General features: G+C 38.4%; 1 protein-coding gene and 1 pseudogene across 1 annotated transcript; one reads left to right on the forward strand and one right to left on the reverse strand.

The window, feature by feature from the left end:
• The first annotated feature begins 402 nt into the window (after positions 1-402).
• Positions 403-17,685, forward strand: LOC127453805 (uncharacterized; annotated as a pseudogene).
• A 3,147-nt stretch (positions 17,686-20,832) lies between these two features.
• Positions 20,833-25,510, reverse strand: LOC127454425 (tetranectin-like). The gene is made up of 3 exons (XM_051721618.1): positions 25,344-25,510; positions 24,821-24,919; positions 20,833-21,873 (listed from the first exon to the last, which is right to left on the reverse strand). The coding sequence occupies exons 1-3, from the start codon at positions 25,438-25,440 to the stop codon at positions 21,473-21,475; spliced, it is 597 nt and encodes a 198-aa protein (XP_051577578.1). The 5' UTR covers positions 25,441-25,510; the 3' UTR covers positions 20,833-21,472.

Here is a 25,510-nt window from a genome sequence, read left to right on the forward strand (position 1 = left end):
AGCTGAAGAGTCCACAAAGCTCACGACTTTCATCAAACTGTTTGGGTGCTATTTATTCAATCATTTATCCTTTGGTATAGTATCAGCACCCAAGCACTTCCAAAACCGGATGGTCACTGAAGTTACAGAGGGCCTGGATGGTGTAGTCTGTCATATGGATGACGTGCTGGTGTGGGGTCATTCTCAGGAAGACATGATGTGCATCTTCATGCCATGCTACAAAGGATGGAGAGAGCTGGCATTACCTTCAACATTGAGAAGTTTGCCTTGTCACAGTGTGCAGTGAAGTTTCTAGGGCACATCATCTCAGATGCGGGGGTGCAACCAGACCCAGCAAAGACAGTGGTGGTCAAAAACATGCCAGAGCCAGCCAACATCTGCGAGCTCAGGAGCTTTCTTTGAATGGTCAATCAGCATGGCAAATTCATTCCGCGGCTGGCAGAGAAAGACAAACCCCTCAGAGACCTTCTGTCAAAGAAGAACTGCTGGATTTGGGGGCATGCTCAAGTCAAAGCTTTCAATGACTTGAAAGAAGACCTGTCATCCCCACTGGTGCTGGCCTTATATGACTCAAACAAGGCAACCAAAGTGTCTGCAGATGCATCTTCATTTGGCTTGGGGGCAGTCCTGCTGCAAAAAGGGGCCGAAGATTGGAGGCCTGTTGCCTATGCATCGTGGTCTTTCACACCGTTTGAGCAGAGATACGCTCAGGTAGAGAAAGAGGCCCTCGGCCTCACCTGTGCATGTGAGAGATTTCGTGACTTTCTAATAGGCCAACATTTTGAAATGGAGACTGATCATAAACCGCTTCTGAGCCTTCTGGGTGCCCAAGAATTGGACGCCTTACCTCCCCGCATCCAACGATTTAGGATGAGACTTATGCATTATTCGTACCAGATTTCTCATGTCCCGGGGAAAAGCCTATGGACAGCAGACACCCGGTCATGCACGCCACTGACAAACACACTTGCTGACAAAGATAGGACCAACGATGAGCTCATGGAAAGTACAAACATCCCAAGGGATGGCTACAAATCCCTCCCCTGCCCACCATTTGGCAAATTGGACCACTCTTCCATTCTGCTTCTGCCCACTTACAGGCAGAAACTGAATCAGTAAGCACCTGCCCTCAGAATGATCCAGTGCTGGTCGGACCAATCAGACTCTATGCTACAAGACTGTTTTGATCACGTGGACTGGGAGATGTTCCAGCCTGCCTCTGATGATGACATCGAGGTCTACACTGAAAGCGTAACGTGTTTCATCAGGAAGTGCATAAAGGATGTTGTACCAACCAAAACAATACGGATCTACCCTAACCAGAATCCATGGATTAATAGCGATGTTCATACGGCACTTAATGCGCGGACCTCTGCTTTTAATTCTGGGAACACGGAGGAGCATAAACAAGCCAGTTATGCCCTTCACAAAACTATCAGAGCAGCCAAATGCCAGTACAGGGACAAGATCGAAGGACAGTTCAATACCACCGACTCTAGAAGCATGTGGCAGGGAATTAATATCATCACGGACTTCAAAGGGAATAAAAACTCCGCCGTGAACACTGCTGCCTCTCTCCCGGATGAGCTAAATACTTTTTATGCTCGTTTCAAGGGAAATAACACCGGAGAGAGAGAGAGCTCTCGCGGCCGAAGCTACAGAGGTTAGTTCACGCTCCGTCTCTGTAGCAGATGTCACCCAATCCTTCTGATAATATCCGTAAAGCCGCAGGTCCAGATGGCATTCCGGGCTGCGTCATCAAAGCGTGCACGAACCAACTGGCTGGTGTTTTTACGGACATTTTCAACCTTTCCCTCTCTTTGTCTGTAGTCCCCACATGCTTTAAAATGTCCACCATTGTGCCTGTACCAAAGCAATCCAAAATCACTTGCTTAAATGACTGCCGTCCTGTTGCTCTGACCCCTATCATCAGCAAATGAGCCATGGGCTGCTCTCACTGCTACCATCAGGCAGGCGGTATTGCAGCATCAGGACCCGCACCAGCCAACTACATGACAGCTTCTTCCCCCAAGCAATCAGACTTTTTAACTCTTGATCTCTCACGATCAAAATACATCAGCAATGCACTTTATTAATCTTGCACTGGACTGTCATAAATTATATTCTCTCTTAACAACACACTGGCAACTGACTATCAACCGACAGCCTGAATATCAATACAGCACAATACGACCTACTGTATATTTTATATATACTATTTTTATTGTATATATACTATTCTATTTTTTTATTGTATATGTGTGTTCTATATTGTGTGTATTGTATATTGTACATTGTATATTATTATTTGTATGTTGTGTTGTGTGTAAATATGTGTATATTAGATATGTAAATTGTGTTGTGTAAATCTGATGTTTATTGTAAATTGGTATATGTCTCATCACTGTCATGACTGCTATGTTGCTTGGAACTGCACCCAAGACTTTCACCCACTGTTGCACTTGTGTATATGGTTGAGTGACAATAAAGGGAATTGATTTGATTTGATTTTGAACATTTATGTGGACAGTTTCATGGAGCACCTCCCAACAAGTGCATCCTATTTAGACAGCCTGAAGGAACATCTAAAAACAGATAGTGTGTGCTCCAGCATAATGAAAATGTGTCAGGAAGGAGTCCAGCCGATGCTCTGGCCCGGAGAAGCTCTATTGGGCGGAGCGAGCTTTCCTCACGATCCATGACGGCCTCCTTCTGAAAGGTATGAGACTCGTTATTCCCTCTGCCTTAAGGAATGATGTTCTCACAAAACTGCATGTGGGTCATCAAGGAGTGGTTAAATGCAGGAAACGTGCACGGCAAAGTGTGTGGTGGCCAGGATTGAGCCAGCAGTTGAATGAGCTGGTACTGAACTGCAAAAGATGTATCAAAGAGTGCACTAATCACACTGAGCCTTTGATTTCAACAGAGCTTCCTGAGAGACCCTGGCAGAAGCTGGGAACAGATCTGTTTGTCCTGAAGGGGAAACCATACCTCTTGGTTGAGGATTACTATACATAGTATATTGAAGTGGCAAACCTTTCACTCACAAGCTCTGCGGATGAGCACATCTTTGCGTTAGAGGGCTAAAATGCGTTAGAGCACCACCTAGAATTCAGATCTGTATATTGTGATGGAATGTGATAGAGAAGAAAAAAAAATTTCAAAGTGAGGTTGAGGGAACAGAACCAGAATTACATGTTTACAAATTTAGGACAACAAATTCTTTTTTTTTTTTTACATTCTGTTTATCATAAGATTATTAACACATACAATATTATTTATGAATAATTTGAGTTTTATTATTATTATTATTATTAATGGGGATTTCTGAAAAAAATAAGACCACATTTTTGCAATTAGTCCACAGTATGTGTGAATGGTGAGCTTTTAAATTTGAGTGTGAAAAATTGTGGGTAGCAGCCCAAAAATGCACCAGAGTTTAAGGGAAGGGTCAAGAAATACCAAAACACATTTCTTGAGACACTAACAGTTATGTACATGTTGCACATCATTGAAACAATGATAGACCTCATGTTTAATACTAAGGGTAAAGTGGTTACTTTTTTTTAGCCATTTTGTTCTTCCGGTTTAAGTTGAAGCAATGTAACAAAATGTGAATTGTATGTGTAAAGTCTAAGTTTGTGATTGGTTAGAGAGTACGTGTCTACAAATACGTGTTCTTGGCATTTCTCCACATTATTCATCAGAAGGAATGCTTCCACCCAATAAATTCCTCATGCATCAGATCGCATTACAGCAGAAAATTAAAAATCACTCTCGAACATGACAGTGGTTCCGGGTCAGCACAGATATGAGAGTGAACTTTTGTAGTAAACACCGTGGACCACAGTCCATAACTGGACCGGAGTAACCTTGTTTGTCCACTCTCTTTTTGGTTTCCTTTATATCGTGCCAAAGTTACCAGGATTTAGGCCACAGGGTTCACTGGTGTTACGTCATCATGACAATGAAGTTAAAATAACTTTAAACAGACAAGGTTAGTAAGCGATTTTATCACATTCATGTTAACATGTATTTTGTTTAAGGTTTAAGGTTATACTTTTAAAACAATGTTGTAACAGGGAAGAAGGAAAGGAGGAGGCGAGAACCAGCTTGATAATATAAATAATATTTAATGATTAACTAAAATAAAAGCACAAACACACACAGGTGTCAGACAGCTGTCCGTAACTCTCTCTCTGCCGCACTGCCGTCTCCAGTCAGCCTTTATCCCTCTTGGGCTAATCAGCCCAATTAGGGGCCAGGTGTGCGGAATCATGACCCGGCCCCGCCCTCCACCCTGCCACATTCCTCCCCCATTCTTTCAGGCCGGGGAGCCCCCAGCATGACATACATCCCCCGTGCCTTGCGCCCTGTCTGCCGGCAGGTCATCCCCGTCTACCTGGATCAGGGGAGGGGACAAGGGGAGGGAAACAAAAAAAGGTGGCACCTACACGCCGTAACGGCGACTGTGCCAAATTAACAAGACATTTAAAAAGAGAGGGAAAAGGCCAACACGGAGCAGCAGTGGGAGAGAGAGAGGAGAGAGAGAGAAAAAAATTATAATTTACTTGCCGGTTCTCTGATATGCCATAGTCCGGTCCTCGGCCACTCCTCCACCCTATAGTGGATGACAGCCGTGCCTCCCCAAGTGGATCGGAGGCAGTCCTCTGGCCCCTGGCGGATGGAAAGCCCCGCTGCATTTTTGGTGGACGGTAGGGGTCTCCCCCACCCCTGGCAGTGGTAACCGCTCCAGGCAGTTGGTTGGGAGCCCCTCCTCCTCTCGCGGTTGGCGGCCGTTCCTCCACTTCCAGGCGGCCGGGCTCCTCTGGCGGATGGCTGTGGCTGCTCCTTTGGGGTGGATGGTAGCGGCGAGAACTCTACTACGGCGCATCCCTCCTCCTTCCCGGGTTTCGGCACCAGTGTAACAGGGTAGAAGGAAAGGAGGAGGCAAGACCTGGCTTGATAATATAAATAATTTTTAATGATTAACTAAAACAAAAGCACAAACACACACAGGTGTCAGACAGCTGTCCGTAACTCTCTCTCTGCCACACTGCCATCTCCAGTCGGCCTTTATCCCTCTCGGGCTAATCAGCCAATTAGGGGCCGAGTGTGCTGAATCATGACCCGGCCCGCCCTCTGCCCTGCCACAAATGTGTATTTTGAAGGGGTCATGACATGATGAATACAATTTCCTTAATCTTTTGACATGTAAGAGTTCATTATACTATATAAAAAACATACTATAAAAAAATGCTCGCACAAGGATTTCCTACGCTCTCACACAAAACTGGACTCGTGCTCTTAAATATACACTGCTCTCTTGTAAAATCCCGATTCTTGCACTCAGAGAGTAAGAGTGTGCACTCAAAATATGTGCTGTGCACTTGCAAATCTCCTGTGCTCTCATATTCCTTCTGCTCTTGCTCAGAATGTGCGTGTGCATGCATAAAGCGTGTCCTGTGCACTTGCAAATCTCTCGGTGCACTTGCTCTCAGATTTTCTTCTTTTTTGCTGGTGTACCAGTCATAATATGATTCAAGCTTTGCAAAGGAACTGTTTTTGAAAGATGGGGCTGTTAAAAACCTTATTGAACCCGACCGCAAAACTGTAGTAAACAATTATATTATGAATGTTTCATGTGTAATGACTGTTTAATATTATAGTTTATGGTGCTGCTGTGCTTGAGTGAACAGTTTGATACATTCGGATGCAGTATGTTGGATGTGCGTTATGTGTAAACCCTGTCATGTTGTGGAGCTTGTTCATTCTCTTCCGATTTGAGTTTCAGATATATTTGGCTGTATTCGAGGGGCTGCACAATGTTAGCCAATCCTAACAGAGGGCATTTACATTGAGGTTTAAAGGAGACACTGAGGCCTAAGCAGAGCGTTTCAGACAGAGGGCCAGAGACAGTGCGGAAAATGATCATATTATGAATAATAATCAAAAAGAATATGTCATGACCCCTGTAATGTTTTGTGTATTGGGCCCGTTTACCTTCATTTAATGTGCCTTACTGAATGTGATTTTTTCCTTTAGAAAAAGAGGGATACGTCAATATTATTTTCACATCATGCCATAAATGCAGTCAAAAAAGTTCTACTTGTATTACACCTGAAACATTACTTATCTATGAATTTATATCAGGTCTTTAAGCAGTCCTGGTTTTCTGAGTATTGTGGGAATTCAGTTGGTAGAGATTATAACAACTGTGATCTGTTTTGTTCTCAGGTGAGTGTTTGGAATAAATTAGGACCAGGTCATTTTCTTGACAGGTTTCATGAAAATCACCCATTGAGGAACCAATGTAGACAAATATCTCATTTTAAACACAATATTGTACCTCTTTCAATGTTGAGCAGGAACATGAAACACTGTTTCACACTGTCCATCTACAGTTCGAAACTGCATCCCATTCTTCCGGGCCATGGTGTCCCCGAAACACCAGAGGAGGAGGATCCTAATACCTGCGTATACATAGACGACACTCTGGTATATTCCCATCTACTCAAAGATGCGGGAAAACATTGTGTAAAGAACCCACTATGGATGAGAGTGGCCCTCAGAGTGGTCCGCCCTTGCCTGAGAGAAGAAAAAGGTGGAGACCCCAACACTAAAGACCACAGTGAGCTCTGTGTACAGGGACATTCAAATAAATCTGGCTCACTGCAGACTCCCATTGAAAACAATGAGGAAGGGAACTATGAAATCAGACTGTAAGTGTTAAGAAAGAGAGTCCTTGATGGAATTAGTATTACTTTTGAGTGCTGCAGACTGAGATATTTAACATTTTCTATTGTTAAACTAAGAATTTTCAAGTGTCCAACCAAGATTTTTATGAAAATATTGATTTTTGTGTGCGAAAAACAGACAGCTTATTTATACTTTTACAACATATTTGTACCATGAGCAGTTTCAAAATTCCCTAGAAAAAGAAAAAGGCAGAAAAACAACTGAAAACTCTAAACAGACATTTTATAATATGGCAAAGTATTCTTCTCTGCCACCTTTAATAAATCTCACCACTGTACACTGAACATCTGTGCATAAAGAAATCCTGTAAATTTACTTATACATTTACTAAGCTGTTTTCTTGTAATAGCAGTAAGATGCTATTTCTAAAAAATGCTTTGTAGGATTCTAGTTGTGCGGTGACCAGTAACAGTATGTCACTGTTATTTAACTGTTTTATACCGTTTTTTTCTGTGTGCATTTTTTGTACGTTTATTCACAATTAATCTTTTATTTTGTAAGTTATCTATTACTTCTACATATTACCTTTTAAACATCCAATAAACCCTCTTTAACGTTATTAAGATGACAGGCTAGTGTACTTTAATCAGGCAAAGGGGTTAATGAGCAGTTTATGACCTTGTGGCACAAGGAGTAAATGAGCTAATTCGGTCTAATTACTGTACATGGATACTCTGGGTTTGCTGCCGTCGAATCACACATGCCATCCGGTAAACAAGCTAAAGTTTTATTTAGCATGCACATTTTCCTAAATGTTATCTGAGTAAAATTGAGTTAAATATGAGTTGGGGACGAGCAACAACAAAATCAATTAAAAAATGTTTATCTTTTGTGGTTACAATTTTAATGTGCATATTCAAACCATGGCTGACTTGACCGCAGTACTATAAGTACGCAGTACTATTTTAGCGGCACGACATTGGAACATGCACCACATTTGTCTCACTCATTCTATGAAAGATTTTTTTTCGAGACACGTGGCATCGCTAGCTAGATAACTACAAAAGTTAGTCACTTTTTACCCTACTTTTCCATATCAGTCAGTCCTTTCGCTTGATGAGGGTATTAAGTCATCACAATATTTGGTTTAACTTATAATGGCTCACTTCACAGAAAGCCAACAAGGACTCAACCTGCAACAAAATGTAAGTTTTCCTTCATATTCACTGTATTTATTTGTTTTATGTATGAACACCTGTTAAGAGTAGAATAGGCCTATTCTCTCTATAGAATATCAACAACAATCAGCACATTGAACTTTTTATTTGCAGCTTCTGTCTGTCGTCTCAAATTGTTATCTTTACCATGCAACATAGTCTCAGAATGAATGCTACTATAACTGCATTTCAATCATTTCAACTCTTGGAAAAATTTTGCATGCTAATGTGGGTGTGACATATTTATAGGATATTGATCTTGGTGGACTAGATCTGTTATGCTGCTGCTGCTGCTGCAGCAGAGCAAGTACGGAGACTTGCCACTGCTATAACATTCACAGACATACTGAGTTAAGCATGTGGACATGCTACTGCTGCTGCAGCACAATTATACTAAACGCAAGACATGCTGTATCGAGCATGTAGGACATGCTGCTGCAAATAAACAGACATACATACAATCCCCCAAATAAGCAGGGAAGCTGCACAATGCATAACACATATACACAAAACATAACCCCCTCAACCTAGCAGATCTATCGGCAAGACTTGTGTACTGCTGCTGCACCGAAGAGCCATCTGCACCAAGTGTATGCTAGCTAGGTGTGCTTTGGCGAAAGGCTTAAATGTCAAATGACCTGACTCACTAGTTACTTAGCCTAGCTATGCTTGGATTTATTTAAACTAAAGACCTAAGATAGCTATGTGTGTCAGGCCAGATTTGGCTAAGGCATACCTTGTTAACCCTCCTATTTCTGTCATTTTTTACTAAACAAAATTTTCCTAATTTAATAAAAATTATTTCCTTTATCTGAGCAGTACAAGACTTGGCGACTTTTCCTCCATTTGCCATCTGAATATATATATATATATATATATATATATATATATATATATATATATATATAACTTGGGCTTGATTTGATAAGGCTAAGTGGTAAAAAAAAAAGCGACACCTTTGGTATTCACAGTCAAAATTGACAGATCATTGAAAATGATTAGGAAACACCAAAAAACAGAGTAATTTTTTTATTTGTCAAGTACAATCAATAAATCAGCCACAATGCAGAACAAGAACAGACAGAAATTACAGGGTGAGACACACACACACACACATGTTTGCAAAATAAATGTTTACTATATAAATTGCAAAATGTTTACTCTGATTTTTCTGTTTTATACTCTAATTGAATTTTTAGAATTTTGCAGTTAATTTCTGTTTCTTGATGTTCAATTTCTTGGCATTATTATGCATTTACTTTGAGTTATTACAATTTTAAATTGAGTTATTAAATTTGTATGTCTTAAATTATTGGTAGAAAAATGCTTATTCTGTGTCTTCACTTTGTAACGCCATGGTCAGGTTTGATTGCAAGCATAATGACATTAACTGTAAAAACTGCCACTTCAGATCAATTTAAAATGCTAAACTTTGACAAATTATAGTTTGATAATGTCTAAATATATATCCAAATCCATATCTTGTGATAAAATATAAAATTAGGTTACAAGAAGCTATCAGACTACACAGTAGGTGGCTACAGACATCTACTAGCTGTTACTGGCATGACAGGGTTTTCAAGTCATGTTATTTATATTTTGTTCACCAGATAGCAGCAATCTGCTTCCAATTTATGTCACATTTTCATATTTTCTTCATGTTTCAACTTACAGAAGTGTAGGTTCTGAATTAAAAAAAAAAAAAAAAAAAAAAAAAATTTGCTTATTTGTACATTTGTACTAAAGTAATGGTAACATTTAGAAATGTATATATAAATTAAATCAAAATAGCTTAAAATCCCAAAAGAAATGCATAATTATATTGTTCTTACTTTAGGGAAGAAGAAATGGAATCATTATCATCATTAAAAAAAAAAAAAAAAAAAAAAAAAAAAACGGTTACACGTCTGACCCTTCCGGTCAAAAAAGACCACAAATACCAAATGGAGGAGCCATTTTTCAGTACCATAGGAGGGTTAAAGACATGCTTCTATGTGTCATGGATAAAAGCAGACCTTACTGTGCAAGCTTATAGAAGAAAAAGCCCCAGAATCCACCTGAGCATTTTCAGAGAAAAACTGTTGCAGCATGCTTCAGTGAAACCGGCTTATCTGCAAAACTGGGCTATTTAAATGTTGGACAAGAGAGAGACACAAGTTCATTGGCTACCCGATAACATGTCAAAAAACCAATCAGCTTACACCATGCAAGCCGACTGGCTTAACATGTCACATATGAATGAGCTGATTGGCTAACAGATAACAAGTTCAAAGTACCTATCAGCTTGTTCTACATAGAGTTACATGGCTGAACTTTAGTTATACTTGCAAACTGAGTTTTACGTTACACATTCTACGTTTCGCCACAGTTTCCTGGTGGATTAACAATAGAGGTGCTATAACAACTGTGCATTTTTTATTTTATAATACTTTCATGAGATCAGGCTGTTACCATTAGACGTCTGCCACTCCTGTCGACCTTGAGACCATGTGTAACCTGACAGTGATGCCTTGGTTGATAATGCTTGGTAAGTACATCAAATGAGAGAAGCTAGTATCAATTTGTTTCATTAAAACAAAGGTCTGTGTTCTTCAAGAGATAGACCACTATAAAAATGAAAATTATGTCATCGTTTACTCACCTTCTTGTTGCCTCAAACCTATATAATTTTCTTTCGAGGGACTGGCAGCAGTTATCAGTTACCATTCACTTTTAAAAAGAAAGATGCAATAAAAATGAATGGTAATGAATAAGTAAATGATGAAAATTTACATTTGTGGGTGGGGGGTGGGGGTGGGGGGATGTTGGTCCTTCTTGTTCCTTGCAGAGATCTCGGTAGACATGAGATGAGACATGAGACATTGTCAGAGCTGACATTGTCAGACCTGGACATTGCATAAAGGACACATCATCTGTGAAGGTATGCAGCCAACTTTTGTCGCAGGGCTTGCTGCCTTTTTTTCTACGTACTACATCTTCTATATGCAATACCAAGAGGAAGCAGCATACACACTAAAGTTCATTCAAAGGTAACAGCTTGCACTTGACATTTATTAGTTTTTCATATGTATTTGTTGACTTATAGGAACAGTGTCATTATTTACTCACCCTCATGTCATTCAAAGCCTGTGTGACTTTCTTCCAGTGAACACAAATGGATACTTTTTAACCTCCTGAGACCCAGATGAGATTGCTGTTTGCATTTTCCATTTTCCTTTATGATTTGTAACTAGGAGCACCTGATAACCATGCAAACAAAGCAATTTCTTAGAACTGCAAATAGTTTGCCTAAAAATGCATGTCCTCTTATGACAGCGGGTCAATATTTTGGAATGTTTAATTAAAACCAAGCTATAGAAATTCAGCTTGGTGTATCAAATTGTTTATTACAATGATTTCTCAATGTTCTCTCTCTGCATTGTCAAACAAACAAGTTGTATCCAGTGCTGTTGCATTTGAAAAATCAGAAATTAGCTTAATCAATTCTGAATCAAAGTAATAGTCAACAAAGTCCAATGGCTGCCAATCATGTTGATCTGAGCACACAGTAACCCTCAGTCAGTCCTGTAAGCCACTAATGCAGAGAGAGAGGGTGAGTTGAGAGAAAATAACTTACTCTGATCTTTTTCAACAGATTTTGGAAAAAGAGTCCTTTGCAAGGGAACAGTGGGAAGACAAAAGTCTCAAACACTCTCTACATCTCATCATCCAAAATAGCCTCTTCTATTGCATAATGACCAGGAGGGGCAAAGAAAAGTGGTCCCACTGCCCATTATTAAGAGATGGGTCGAGCCGGCCCTGCATATCTCTGCCAGGACTGCTGCGGACCCCATGCTAGTTGACCTAGGAGATCAACTCACTCCCATCCAGAAAATGGAAATCACCCACCTTATTCAGATATTTTCTGATATGTTTTCAGATACTCCTGGCCGGTCCTATTTTATCCAACACAACATCCAGATTCCTCCCATAGTAGTCATTCAACAGTTGCCCTTCAGAATTCCTCAAGCTCGCCGACAGGCTGTAGAGGAAGGACTCAGAGGATGCTCGATTTGGGTGTAATTGTAATAGTTCCTAAACTTGGCGGCACCTTCTGGTTCTGTCATGACTTCCTGAAGGATGAATGAGGTCTTGATATCCCATGCTTTGGGTGGACAAGCAGATGGGGAAGGCCCGGTTTAAATCCATTCTATGCGTAAAGAACACCTCTACCGTCCTTGCGTATAGCCTTATAGGAAAGCCTCTACAAGAACCAAACACTTTGCATTATAGGTGTATATACTGTAGGTGTAGATGTTTCTGTGGGACTTCAAATATAGAAAATAAACACAGTGTATGAATGTCGCAGAACAAGGGATGCCTAGACATGGATGGCAAAATGTTACTTTTTTCTTTTTTAATACTTAAGTACAGTTTTTGATATTAACATTTTATTGATTAAAAAAACACAGGATTGAAGAAACAGAACATACATACACAGAATCCAATTATATCAACTTATATCCCTCCCTCTGAACACCCCCCCCACTCCCCACACACACACACACACACACACACACACACACACACACACACACACACACTACAACCATCCAGTGGTCCAATACAAAATGAAAGTATACACACATACAAATACAAAATAATAATTATAATAATAATTATAATAATAAAAATAAAAAAACAGACAAGAGGAAACACTTAAGAATAAAAAAAATTAAATCATACAATTAAAACTACAAATCTCACAACCCTCAAAATCCATAATACCTAGATTTCTATACGACATTCCCTCAAATGCCGCCATCCTGCCTATCTCTGTATACCACTCTTGAAACGAGGGCGCTCCAGCCGACTTCCAACCCCTAAGAATGATTTTTTTGCCAATCATAACACTGGCTAGGACCTAATTTTTTATGTATTTATCCCCCAAATTAATGACTGCCCCATCACCTAAAATACAGAGTCTGGGGCAAAACTAAATTTGAGTGCCCAATACATCAAACACAAAACTCTGAACCTTCAACCAAAATTCTTGGATCTTAACACACCACCAAAAAATATGGGCTGTGTCCCCATCTTCTGACTGGCATCGCCAGCAGGTGGGTGTGTCTTTAAGACCAAGCTTATACAATCTAGAGGGGGTCCAATAGAATCAATGTAAAATCTTAAATTGCATAAGGCACACCCTTGCATCTCTAGATGTAGACTTGATGTTTTTTAGAAAAGCTGTTACCGGGCAGTATGCTGTCAGAGCCAAAGAGACTTGATGTTTTTTAGAATCCTAGCCCACACTCCCTCCTCCAATACCAAGTTTAAATCTTTCTCCCATAATCTCTTGAGAGAAGTTGAAGCTCCATCTTCCAGACTCTGAATTAGCAGGGAGTAATACACTGATGCCTCATGACCTTTTCCAAAAGCAGTAATCATCACTCCCAGAGTATCTGCTGTTTTAGGGGGGTGTATGCTATTCCCATCTATAGGGAGAGATTGTAGCAGGTAGTTGAATTTTGGAATACAATTCATTTTAATAACATTAACCTTCCCAATCATAGATAAATGTAATGAAGCCCACCTGCCCACATCACTCGAAACCTTTTTATTAAAGGGTCAAATTGAACTCTAACTAAATCACACAAATTTGCTACACCCAATTACTTAATGCCCTGTTTGGGCCACTGGAAGGTGCACGGCTGAAAAGCTGTTACCGGGCAGTATGCTGTCAGAGCCAAAGCTTCAGATTTAGACCAATTAACTCTATATAAGTAGCCACGCCACCAGCAGAGAGAGAGAGAGTCTGGCACAAGGAAGGCTACGGTGGTCCTGAAGATGCTGCATTTAAACTGTTGTGTTTGTGAAGCTAATGTGTTTAAAAGTCTACATGCCTGTGAAGCTGATGAGTTTGTAAAGTTTAAAGCATTGAAGTGGCCGATTAAAAGTCTTACCTGAGCCTGGAAAACCTGCTTCCCTGTGTTCTCCTTCCCTTCTTCTGTGAAGTTGTGTTACAAATGTCTAGCTGGATCAGGGAAATTGGACGGTAACTCTTACACTCACTTGGATCTTTGTCCTTTTTAAGAATCAGACTGATCTGGGCTTGTGTCATGGCTGGCGGAAGCTTTCCATTCTTTAACAATTCCTTATAAACTTCTATCAAAAGTGGACCCAGTTCCGTAGCATAAGATATAACAAATTCAGTGGCAAAGCCATCTGGCCCTGAAGCCTTGCCTGTAGGCAAGGCCTTAATTACCTCGTCAAGCTCCTCTAAGTTTATCTCAGAATCAAGAGGATTTTTTTGCTCAGTCATCAGTTTAGGAAGTTTTAATTGTTCCACAAAGTTTTGAATATCCTCATCAGTAGACAAAGACGTGGAACTATAAATATCAAGATAGAATTCTTTAAAATAATTATTAATATCAATGGCCGAGGTAAATATTTCACCACCAGCATATTTCACTGAGGGAATGGTTGAAAAAGACTCTCTCTGTTTTATATATCCAGCCAGAAGCTTCCCTGCTTTGTTTCCTGACATAAAGTATGACTGTCTTGCCCTGAATAGCCAAAACTCCACCAAATAGTATTATATCTGTATTTTAATCGGGTCAATTCCCTGAGGCCATTAGACGACATTCGGCGCTTCAACTCTGCCTCAGCACTTTTAATATTCCCTTCCAATTCCATGAGTTCTTGTGCTATAGATTTTTTGGTGAATGAGGCATATTGTATGATCTGACCCCTAAGAACCTCTTTAAGTGCCTCCCAAGCCACGAAGACTGTTTCAGTCTTTAACATTTGTTGGAATTCAGGATTTTGCAAAAGGGATACATTAAAGTGGCAACTATATGATTTATTTTTCTCCCTATGTGGCAACATTTCTAAAAACACCAGGCATTATCTGAGACTAAAATGTTTCCAGTTGAGCAATCAACAACAGATGAAATGAGGGACTTAGATATATAAAAAAAAAAAATCTATTCTAGAGTAAATCTTATGGACTGATGAAAAAAATATATAGTCCCTACCAGATGGGTTCAAAAGTCTCCAAATATCTGTAAGACCAAGATTTTTACACATCCTGTGAAGTGTCAATGTTGCTCAAGGGGGCTTGCACACTTTTGCACCCCATATCTTCCCAAATTTTTCAGCTTCCTGCGGAGAAAGATGTGTTTCTTGAAGAAATACTATATCATATTTCTTACGCTTAAGAAGAGAAATAACCTTCCTTCTTTTTATGGGGTGCCCCAACCCATTCACATTCCACGTGGAAGGAGACAATCCACTCATATTAACATTTGACATTTTGACATGTAAGAAAAAATTAATCGTGTGTCAAAAACAGGATTATAAAGACCACATTCCAACAATAGAGTATCATTCAAAATTCGAACATCTCCCAAAACAAAACAAAAAACAGAAAAACAAAAAACGTGTGCATTAACCCCGTGCACGACAGCGCCAACTGGCGTCCATCCCTCCAAACTCAAACAGTCCATGTATGCCTATGAGAACCTCCGCGACACTTTGCCGTCAGATTGCTCAAATCCGGTACTTCTATACAAGTTTTGTGAGACAAAATTACACAGCAAAAGATAATCTATAAACCAAACTCCAGCCATAGGCGGAATAAACACAAGGAGTGTGTAGATTAATCCACAAACTGTCCGAAACATGCAGGCTGTTCAAACAGTCAAATTAATGTTCAGTGAGCCAGTCCTCTCGGCTGCAACGTGAGTTCAAACAACTGAGTTACTCACCCAGAGACTTTGCATGTAATTTTCCACGAAATAAGCTCCAGTCACTAGGCGGAACCAGCACAAAAAAGGCGCACAGATTCTTCAAACAGTCAAGCAAATGCTCAGTGAGCCAGGTCCACACATGGTTGCAAAATGAGTACAGCAAGGTAACTTATTCACTTCATTGACTTTATGAAGGACATTGCTTGCTGCGGGCATGTCAATGTTTTACGGCCATCTTTAGCATCTATTCTCAATTTGGCTGGGAATATCAATGTAAAAACGTCCTTCCGTTGATGTAAATTTTCTTGCATTCCTTGAATCGATCACTCTTGTCGAATTTGCAAAGTCTGGGAACAAGAAAATGCTGTGGGCTTTCCAAGAAAGATTTCCTTTACTCCTTGCCTCACTTAACACGAGATCTTTATCGGATGATCTCAGAGATTTTTGGCCAGAATGGATCGGGGCATGTCTCCCTCAGTGGATCGCTGAGCCGGAACCCTGTGAGCTTGCTCGATTTCCAGCTTATGGCCTGCTATGTCGAGCAGACTCGATAAGATCCCATCCAGAAATTTCAACATATCATGTCCCTCCTCTCCCTCGGGAACACCAACAATACGGACATTATTCCACCAACTACGGTTTTCCAAGTTCTCCAACTTCTCCCAGATATGTTCCAAATCCACCTTGGTCGCTAGTGGGTTAGCAGATAATTCCCTCTCTGATGACTCCAGATAATCAATCCATTTATCGACATCCCCCACTCTTGTAACCATCTCAGTGAATTTCGCCTCCATGGCAGTGATCGATTGACGTATCACAGCAAGATCCTCTAAGTCAGCAACGACCTTCATTAGCATTGCCGATATGTTCAGCATCTCTCGCCGCAATTCCCGCACTTCTCCAACTACGTCAGTTCCCTGGCTTGGGGCCTGTTCGGATGCGTCAGCTTGAGCATATAAGTGTCTTTTAATATCTCCAGAGCCTGAGGATTTTGAATTCTTTGACATATTGTCCTCCTAGATCAGTTATGGAACAGAGTGTATCAAATCTCACCAGTTTATGACATTAAAAGTAATAAAACTAGCAAAGTGCACAGAGCTCGTCATTCACACGTCCAATCCTCGCATGGCGTCACGTGATCCCACTTAAGTACAGTTTAATGTGAATACTTTTTTTAAATTTCACTCAAGAATCTTCCAAAATGCATTAATAAATATATCTTTATTCACCAAATTACTTTGTGCTTCTTTATTAACAGAATGTAAAGAGTGGAGAAACTGAGCATCCACTGTATTCAGTCTAAAATTCAATTGCTTCCACAAGCGTATCCCTGGAGTTGTGAAGACGATTACCTGGCACCTTCATGGCCCAGAGAACAGTACTGTGGGTTACAATCCTCTACAGACAGTCTATGTCACTCCCTTCCTGAACATACATTTAACAGCAACATCCTCCAAAATGTATGCCATTTTAGTCATTATGTCACTGTTGGGCAGTTTTGTCCACAGGGACCCATTCAGAAAATCCAGATCCGTGAATCCAGGATTGCAGTAACTGCCTTACTTACAAATGTCAGAGGCTTGATATCGAAATCCATGACAGTTATCAAGTGTTTGCCATCCCCTCTTCAACATACAGATAACTACATTTTCACTTTTGCACCCAGAGAAAATGATCCAACCTTGCTGGCGGCACCAGGCTGGCCATCTGGAATGGAGCCATTTCATATTGTCTCCTGGATTGTTAACTTGGAGCCATAGATTAAGAGCAATCTGAAATTAAATGTCGGCAAACCCAAATGTGATAAGGTGCATGTTGGCATCACAGTGCAGCCCATTTGCTCTCAGACAACAGTGTACTGCACCAAAAAGGAGATATTTGCTGATGTGGCTAATCTGAAGATCACAGAAAGTTTCTTCTTCAACAAATCTAATTGTGAATCAGGAATATTCAAGGCAATGATGCAGATCACACTGGTGAATAAAACAAGTGAGAGTGCCCTAACTTGCCATGAACCTTTTCCCAACCTGATCTCATGAGAAAAACGCGAGTATGCATAAATATTTTCCCCAAAACTTTGCTGCGTGTACGTTTCGATGCTGTTCCCAGGTGAAATGCCGCCAAAAGAGTCAAAAAGGCAAACAAATCTCCATATAGAAATTTCTATCAAATTTTATATTAAACCTGACCAACATGAATGCATTTTATTACACATAACCCATATAACTGTACTACTAGATTTAAAAAAAAAAAAAAAAAATCTATGTAGTTGGTGAATAAATAAGAAAATTTAAGAGGAGTTGGATAGTAACTTTCTGCTGTCAAATTTTTATTTTTATCCATTGGTTTCTGATAGAGATACTGTAGCTTCACTTCCAAAATTGTTTCAACATTTTTATCAATTGTGAATTTGATAGAAGGCACTCTAGAGTTAATGAAAGTAGTAAATGCTTGTGAATAATTTTTCATAATCAGCCCATATCATGAAAAAATCATCAATATATTGTGTCCAATATTTAATATACTGTATGAAGTAAATGCGTTATTGTAATAAATAAAGTCTAGTTCAAACTTGCCCATAAACAGATTAGCATAATTTGGTGCTAGGGGTGTACCCATTGCACTTCCTTAGGTTTCAAATAAAAGTCCTTCTCAAATAAGAAATAATTTTGTCCCATTTTATATTAGGTGTCTTTAACTACTATGTACTAACATAAAATACATACAGTACAATGTACTTATTGTGTGAATACATATTGTTCTGCAAAATTCTCATAAGATTCACATTGGCTGCTATTGAGGTTGAGGTACGGCTAGGTTTAGGGGTAGCATTAAAAGTAGAGGTTAGAGGTTAGATTAGGTTTAAGGTTTGGGTTAGGTTTAGGATTAGGGGTAAGGTTAACATTGTAACTACAAATGTTTTTAAATGCAGGTAATTTAAATGTAAGTACAATGAAACAACACATATGTACATAATAAGTACATTGTATCAAATGATTAAATGCATAGTAGTTCAAGACACCTAATATAGAGTGGGTCCAGTAATTGTTTTGTTAAAACTAGTTTTGTGATGTTCTACTATCATTTTTGGTTGAAATGTCTCATTAAGTTAACTATATTAAACAACATTTATTATCATGCTTTCAGGCAAACATTTGGGCATCATACTGAGCATTGTAAGAATTCTTTTATCAATAATCTGTTTTGTTCTCAGGTTAGAGTTTAAAAAAAAAACGTTAAGGTTCACTGAGAACCCAATTTAGCGTAAAATCTGATTTCAAACACATTACCTCTTTCAATGTTGAGCAGGAAAAAGAAGAGAAAAAAGGCTCCTCCAGGTTCTATCTGCAAACCCAGTGAGCATGCCATCCTTCCAGGCCTCCATGATGTCTCCAGGACACCAGAAATGGAAGAAGAACACGAGTATGCTGAAATAAGGGACTCAATGGTTTACAGCCATTTACTTGATATTGTGAACAAACATTGCGAAGAATTCTGTATTACAGTTTTTCTGAATTACTAAAACACTAAACCCCATTCTCTGAACTAAATGCTCAGTGGCCTAAACCCATCTGTCGAATCAATCACTCTTTTTGCAGAACTCTAAACACATTCTCACTCACTAAAACACATTTCACACTTGTGTTGCAAAACGGTAAACACGGCAGCAAAAGTTAAACACAACTACAACACAGTTGTCAAAATTGTTCACACTTGTTTCTAATGATGTGAAAATGTGATGCTGAGGCAGAATGAATCTCTCATTGATTTTGCAGTTGCACAACATTTTTGAGTGAGTGTACTGTAAATGTGTTTTTCATTTAGTGTTCTTTGTTCTATTGGGGTTTTGCAGTTGGACTTCTGTATTTTTACAGTATGCAAGTGCTGAATATACAGACATTCAGTAGGCTTCTGTATTACTTGCAGTACTTACAGTGTACAATATATTCACTGTACTACTGTAAGTTGTGATTACTATACTTTTTTTTTTTTTTTTTTTAACAGTAATTGCAAAATGCACTTACTATATAAAATAAAATTACAATGACCAGTCTGGTCATTCTCTGTTGACTTCTCTCATCAACAAGGTGTTTCCGTCAACCAAAACTGCCACTCACTGGATGTTTTTTTGTTTTTGGCACCATTCTGAGTAAATTCTAAAGACTTTTGTGCATGAAAATCCCAGGAGATCAGCAGTTACAAAAATACTCAAACCAGCCCATCTGGCACCAACAATTATGCCACGGTCCAAATGACTGAGATCACATTTTTTCCCCATTCTGATGGTTGATGTGAACATTAAATGAAGCTCCTGACCTCTGTCTGCATGATTTTACGCATTGCACTGCTGCCACACAATTGGCTGATGATATAATCGCTTGAATAAGTAGGTGTACAGGTGTACCTAATAAAGTGCTAAGTGAGTTTCATAAAATGCCAAAATATATTGTGGAATATACTGTAGTTTAAATATTGTTTTTTAATAAAAACTATTATAATAGGCTATTCCATCCTATATTTGTGTGCTGTGTATGTTTGTGATTATGAGACTATTGTGTCATAAGGTTAGCATCATGCTAACAATAAACTCTGTTGGAATCAATTGTAAGTTGAGTCTCCTGGCGCTATCACGAAAGTAGCACTACTTGTGAGATGCTGCCTATGTAGAGTTAGTGTTGGGGAAGCTACAGGCTACTCACAACTTAAAGTAGTTATACTACAGTCAAGCTACTCTTTTTAATAAAAATTAATTAGCTACACTAGAAGTCACTTACAAAAAGTAGGTAACTACATTGAAGCTACTTAAAGAAGAAAATATTTTTATTGCATTCTGATTGCTAAATTTAATAATATAACCTGAAAGTTATGTATTTATTTATTTTGGCATTCCCTTACAAAAAAATAACCTTGGTTTTACTACCATAACAATAGTTTAAACATATTTATGTTAAACAAACATTAAATTGAACATACATTTATAGTAATTTATACACACACATGCATGAATACACTTGTTAGGAGGACTGACTACCACATCAATTTGCATCACTCAGAGTCAGATTTCAAAAGTTTTGCCCAAGATGAGTATATTATATTTTATTTACTGGCTGGGCCTCTCTCATCCATAACAGTAACTAACAAATAATTATTAGTTTTTGTCAATCAGACTGCAGAGGGTCATTAGCATAAGTCATTAGCTTTTTATTTGATTATAAGCTATATCATACTTAACGCCTTAATATTATTGAAATTCGGCATGAAAAATTGAAATAACTTCTCAAAGTCATGCACTTCCGTCTACTGCAGAGTTGCCTTCCGCCATCTTTGATGTTGGAACAGCCTTCCAACATCACAACTGGGCAAATGGGGTATTCATTCATTCATTACTCACTACAGATCAAACACCACAACACAACTCTTTGTGTAAAAACATTCATTTGAGCATATTTGCAAGATGGATTTAGAGATGTATTCATTGAAAATGGACAATAATTTGCCCATTGCATTTTGTCATGTGGTTCTAAAATAAAATAAAAACTAAATTAAGCTGGTTGGACCACAGACAGTTGTTTCGCTCTACCACAGCTTTCCAATTTTTAAAAAAAATTTTTTTTAACCCATACACTAGACGGATAGGAAGATTTGAATTTTGAACTCTAGCAAATGCAGCTACAAAAAGCAGTATGTGAACTACACGACACTGCCGAAGGTATATGGAGGAGACCCAAACACCACATCTGTTTGTGTTTGTTGAGCATTTCATTTCAAAACCATGGGTATTAATAGGGAATTGGTCCTCCCATTGCTGCAATAACAGCAAGGAGCTCAGACAATGTTGAACTGGCAGACGGAGGCCTTGGCATCACGGCAGTCCTCATCAAACCACTTTCCATTGGCTGTGGTGGAGAGGATGGCACAGTTCTGACTTCGGCCGCCATCAGGTTGGTGGGTGATCTCTGATTCCCAGTTCTTGAAGCGTATGGTGGAGCCGGTCTTGTCTGTCCATTCCCCCTCTGTGGAAATGTCATTGATGCCCAACCAGATGTGCCCTTCTGGCCCGATGGTCTGGCGGACATATGCGTACAGCTGGTCATTCTCATCACCAGAAAGAGGGCTGCTAAGTGTCCCACCTTTTGCTATGCAATCATCGTTGGCTGCGTGAAAGGTCATCTTCATCGTGTTGGCAAGAAAACATTTGCCGGGGATCTTGATGCCTTTCAGGCAAACTGGAGAGAAAAATGGCAAAACGAAAATACTTTTTAGGACCACAAAGCTTTAAAAAAAACCCCAGCTTAAACCAGTTGAAGGTGGTTAGCTGCAGGGAGAAACAGATTAATATTTAAGTCCTTTTTGCTATAAATCTTCACTTTCACATTCTTCTTCTTCTTCTTTTGTTTTTGGCAATTCATATTCTTCGTGCATATCACCACCTACTGGACAGGGAGGAGAATTTAAAGTAAAAAGGACTTAAATATTGATCTGTTTCTCATCCACACCTATCATATCACTTCTGAAGACATGGATTTATCTACTGGAGTCATATGGATTACTTTTTGGACCTTCAAAGTTCTGGTCACCATTAACTGTGAGGACCTACAGAGCAGAGATATCTAAAAATATTCTAAAAATCTTCGTTTGTGTTCAGCAGAAGAAAGATGCATTACTGTAGTAATTAAACCATGACTTGCACTATACATAAGTAATACTGGCATTATATTCATTATGTTAGCCAGAGCGGAACTGGCCCCCACAGTGAGCCTGGTTTCTCCCAAGGTTATTTTTCTCCATTAACCAACATCTTATGGAGTTTTGTGTTCCTTGCCTCAGTCACCTTCAGCTTGCTCACTGGGGTTATTAATACAATTATTATTTCATTACTTATTTTTAAACACAGTTCACAATCATATTTGATTAAACTACACAGTGATTACTCTAAGACTTTATAGATAATACAGTTTCATTTTCTGTTTATGCATGATTTTCTGTAAAGCTGCTTTGAAACGATGTGTGTTGTGAAAGGCGCTATACAAATAAAAATGACTTGATGACTTGTAGTATAAAACAAATCTTATCTTTAAAATAATAGTAATACTTATTCAGTATTATATTGTAATAATACATTTGACTGTTTCCCACATATATACTATAATAAATATAATTGTTTATTTATTTAGTGAAAAACTGGAAAACATGCCTTTATTATTTTTAACAAGATTTTGACCATGCATTAAACATTTTGAATCTACTTGACTAAAATTGCTGTTTAGTTGAAATAATGGTTCCTCTGATTAAATGTTTAAGCCATTTCAGAGAAAATACATAATTATCGAGATATATATTGAATATCATAAATTGGCTGAAAATATTATTAAATATCAAATTATGAGTTATTTCTCAGACCTCACACAAAGCTAAAGCTATTTTTCTGAATAAACTATTGTGATTCAATTTTTCTTCTTATTAATGTTTTTATGTATATCATTAAGAAATGGTTATGGTTAGGTTTAAGTGTAGGGTTAAGGGATCTGAAATATCCATAAAAAAATTCAAATGTAACTATACAAATGTATTTATAATATACAGGATTCATAAATATTTAACATTTCTTAAGATGTAAATATGTAAAAATGTTAACGTTAGATACTGTCAATACATCCATGTTGTATGTGTCAGTGCCTATGCAAACATACATTTAAATGTTACCTACGAATAGCTATGTATAATAATGAGATCAAGCTGGGCAGGCCAAGGTCACTACCCTGCACAACTCACACGGATACGGTCTTTTGATTATGACCTGTGACTAACACCTAACAGATAACATTAAATTCCACAAATCTCATTCACCATATATCATACGAGTGAGAAAATGTTTTCAAGGCACAAAAATCTTTAGACCTTAGTCAAACAGTCACCATATGCACTGATGTATTGTCGGTTTAGCTTGATTCAATTGTGGACATTGGTTCCACACAATGAAAATGAATTTCTTTTATAAATGAAATTAAAATGTAGGCTCTACTCAAATATTTTGTGTAGAGAAAACCTAAATGAATTGAGTTAACCTAACTTATATTTGATCTGTTTAAATAACTCTATTAAACCTTGCAGTTTTTTCCTGGCTAGCAACAAACACATAGTGCTGCTGAGAGTTTACAGATCCCCAATCAGTCATTATACTGATGATCACTCAGTATTTGTTTCATGAGAAAAGCATTTCATTTTGCGTAGAAATACATTAAAAATACATTTAATTTTAAAATGTACTTTCCCAATCCATTCCAATACAAAGCATGCTGGGAACTGGAAATCCCCTGCTCGGTTTCAGCAATACATTGATGCAACAAATATTATTCACATAGTCTCAACACAACTGGATTGAGTGAACATGGATTGTACACAATCAAAATTAAGTTGAGACCAAATGCTAAAGAATTATGTTGCATTAGCTCATTTTAAATAAGTTAATTGAGCAAGCAGTAAAAATCATGTTGAGTGAACATCATCCATTACAAGTCTGAATCTATTTAAACATTTGTCAGCAATGTGACCATATCACTTTTTGATGACTGTGTTGAATATCACTTGGACTTTATGCAATATACAATAATTATGTTCACATCTCAAACATAAATGTATTGAGTAGATTTCAAGTGTACTAATTTAGTATATTCAATATGCTGCTTTCCCTTTTTGTCAGTGTGTTATTTGACACGATGTTTGTGAACATTAGACATGAACTAAGACCTTCAGGTCCAGTCTACTCAAGTGAGTGAACAGACACTTTTAGCTATGCAATCTCAATGTGTAACTGTGTTCTGACATGTGTTAGAGCGCAATTCATAATGCAATGCAAGTATGCATTGCATTCTCAGCATTGCTGTGAGTTGCTAGCAAAAAATATGATTTCATCAGAATACATGGCTACTTGTGAATGGCAGTAATGGAGAAGGATGCTGTTTGGGTCCAGATGGTGTAGTTATACCATCTACCTAACTGCTAACCAGCCAAATCCTGAGCCCTTAAATCTGATTGAAGTCCACTAAGTGGTAAGGTGATGGACAGAAATGAAGGACAAGAAATTAGAACATTTTTAATCTGGGTCAGTGATGACTGTGCAATACATTTTCCATTCTCTATATGTAAAATATGAGACAGAGCTTGATTCAGTACCTGTTTGCAAAGCTTGCTGTTCCTTCAACAGATTCAGATCCTGCACAATCTCTTCTATCTGCTTCTTCAGCTCCTCAATAGCAGCACTGTTAGCAGACTCTGATGTTTAAACCAGCACATAAGAACACAATTTACACATCATCTATAAAAAAATTATTAAATTGACAACATTCATTTACAAAAAACCTGATCTACAGAAAACATTCAAAATTACCATAGTTCTTCTCTATACTAATTTTGAAACATCTTAAGTTTTATTCATGTTAAATTTACATGCTCAACTGCACAATGCACAAAAACACACCACAAAGCCAGAAGAAACATGTGGGCGTGTAAATGACATCAAATACAAAAACTATTTTAAATGGCACTTTGCTCATTCTTTTATGACCATATATTAATTGAGAGAATACATGTAATATTTGTACTTTTAGAAATTTTTTAGTACCTTATAGAAATGGGCTGTGTATAAGAAGCTAAACAAAGAAAGTTTGGTGTTTGTCTTAATGAAATAATTTTTTACCTTTTTTTCCATTTGTTTTCTTTGTCGAGCTCTGCTCAAGGGTTGCCTGCGCCAGACAAATGACACAAAAAAGCAATTTCACCGCTTTAAAATCCATTACTAAATGTAACTCTCACTAAAAGTATTTGAAACACAAACAACAGTGATCTGTCCCAGTACTTGAGTGA

Source organism: Myxocyprinus asiaticus, chromosome 16 (assembly GCF_019703515.2).
Source record: "Myxocyprinus asiaticus isolate MX2 ecotype Aquarium Trade chromosome 16, UBuf_Myxa_2, whole genome shotgun sequence".
NCBI lineage: Eukaryota > Metazoa > Chordata > Actinopteri > Cypriniformes > Catostomidae > Myxocyprinus > Myxocyprinus asiaticus.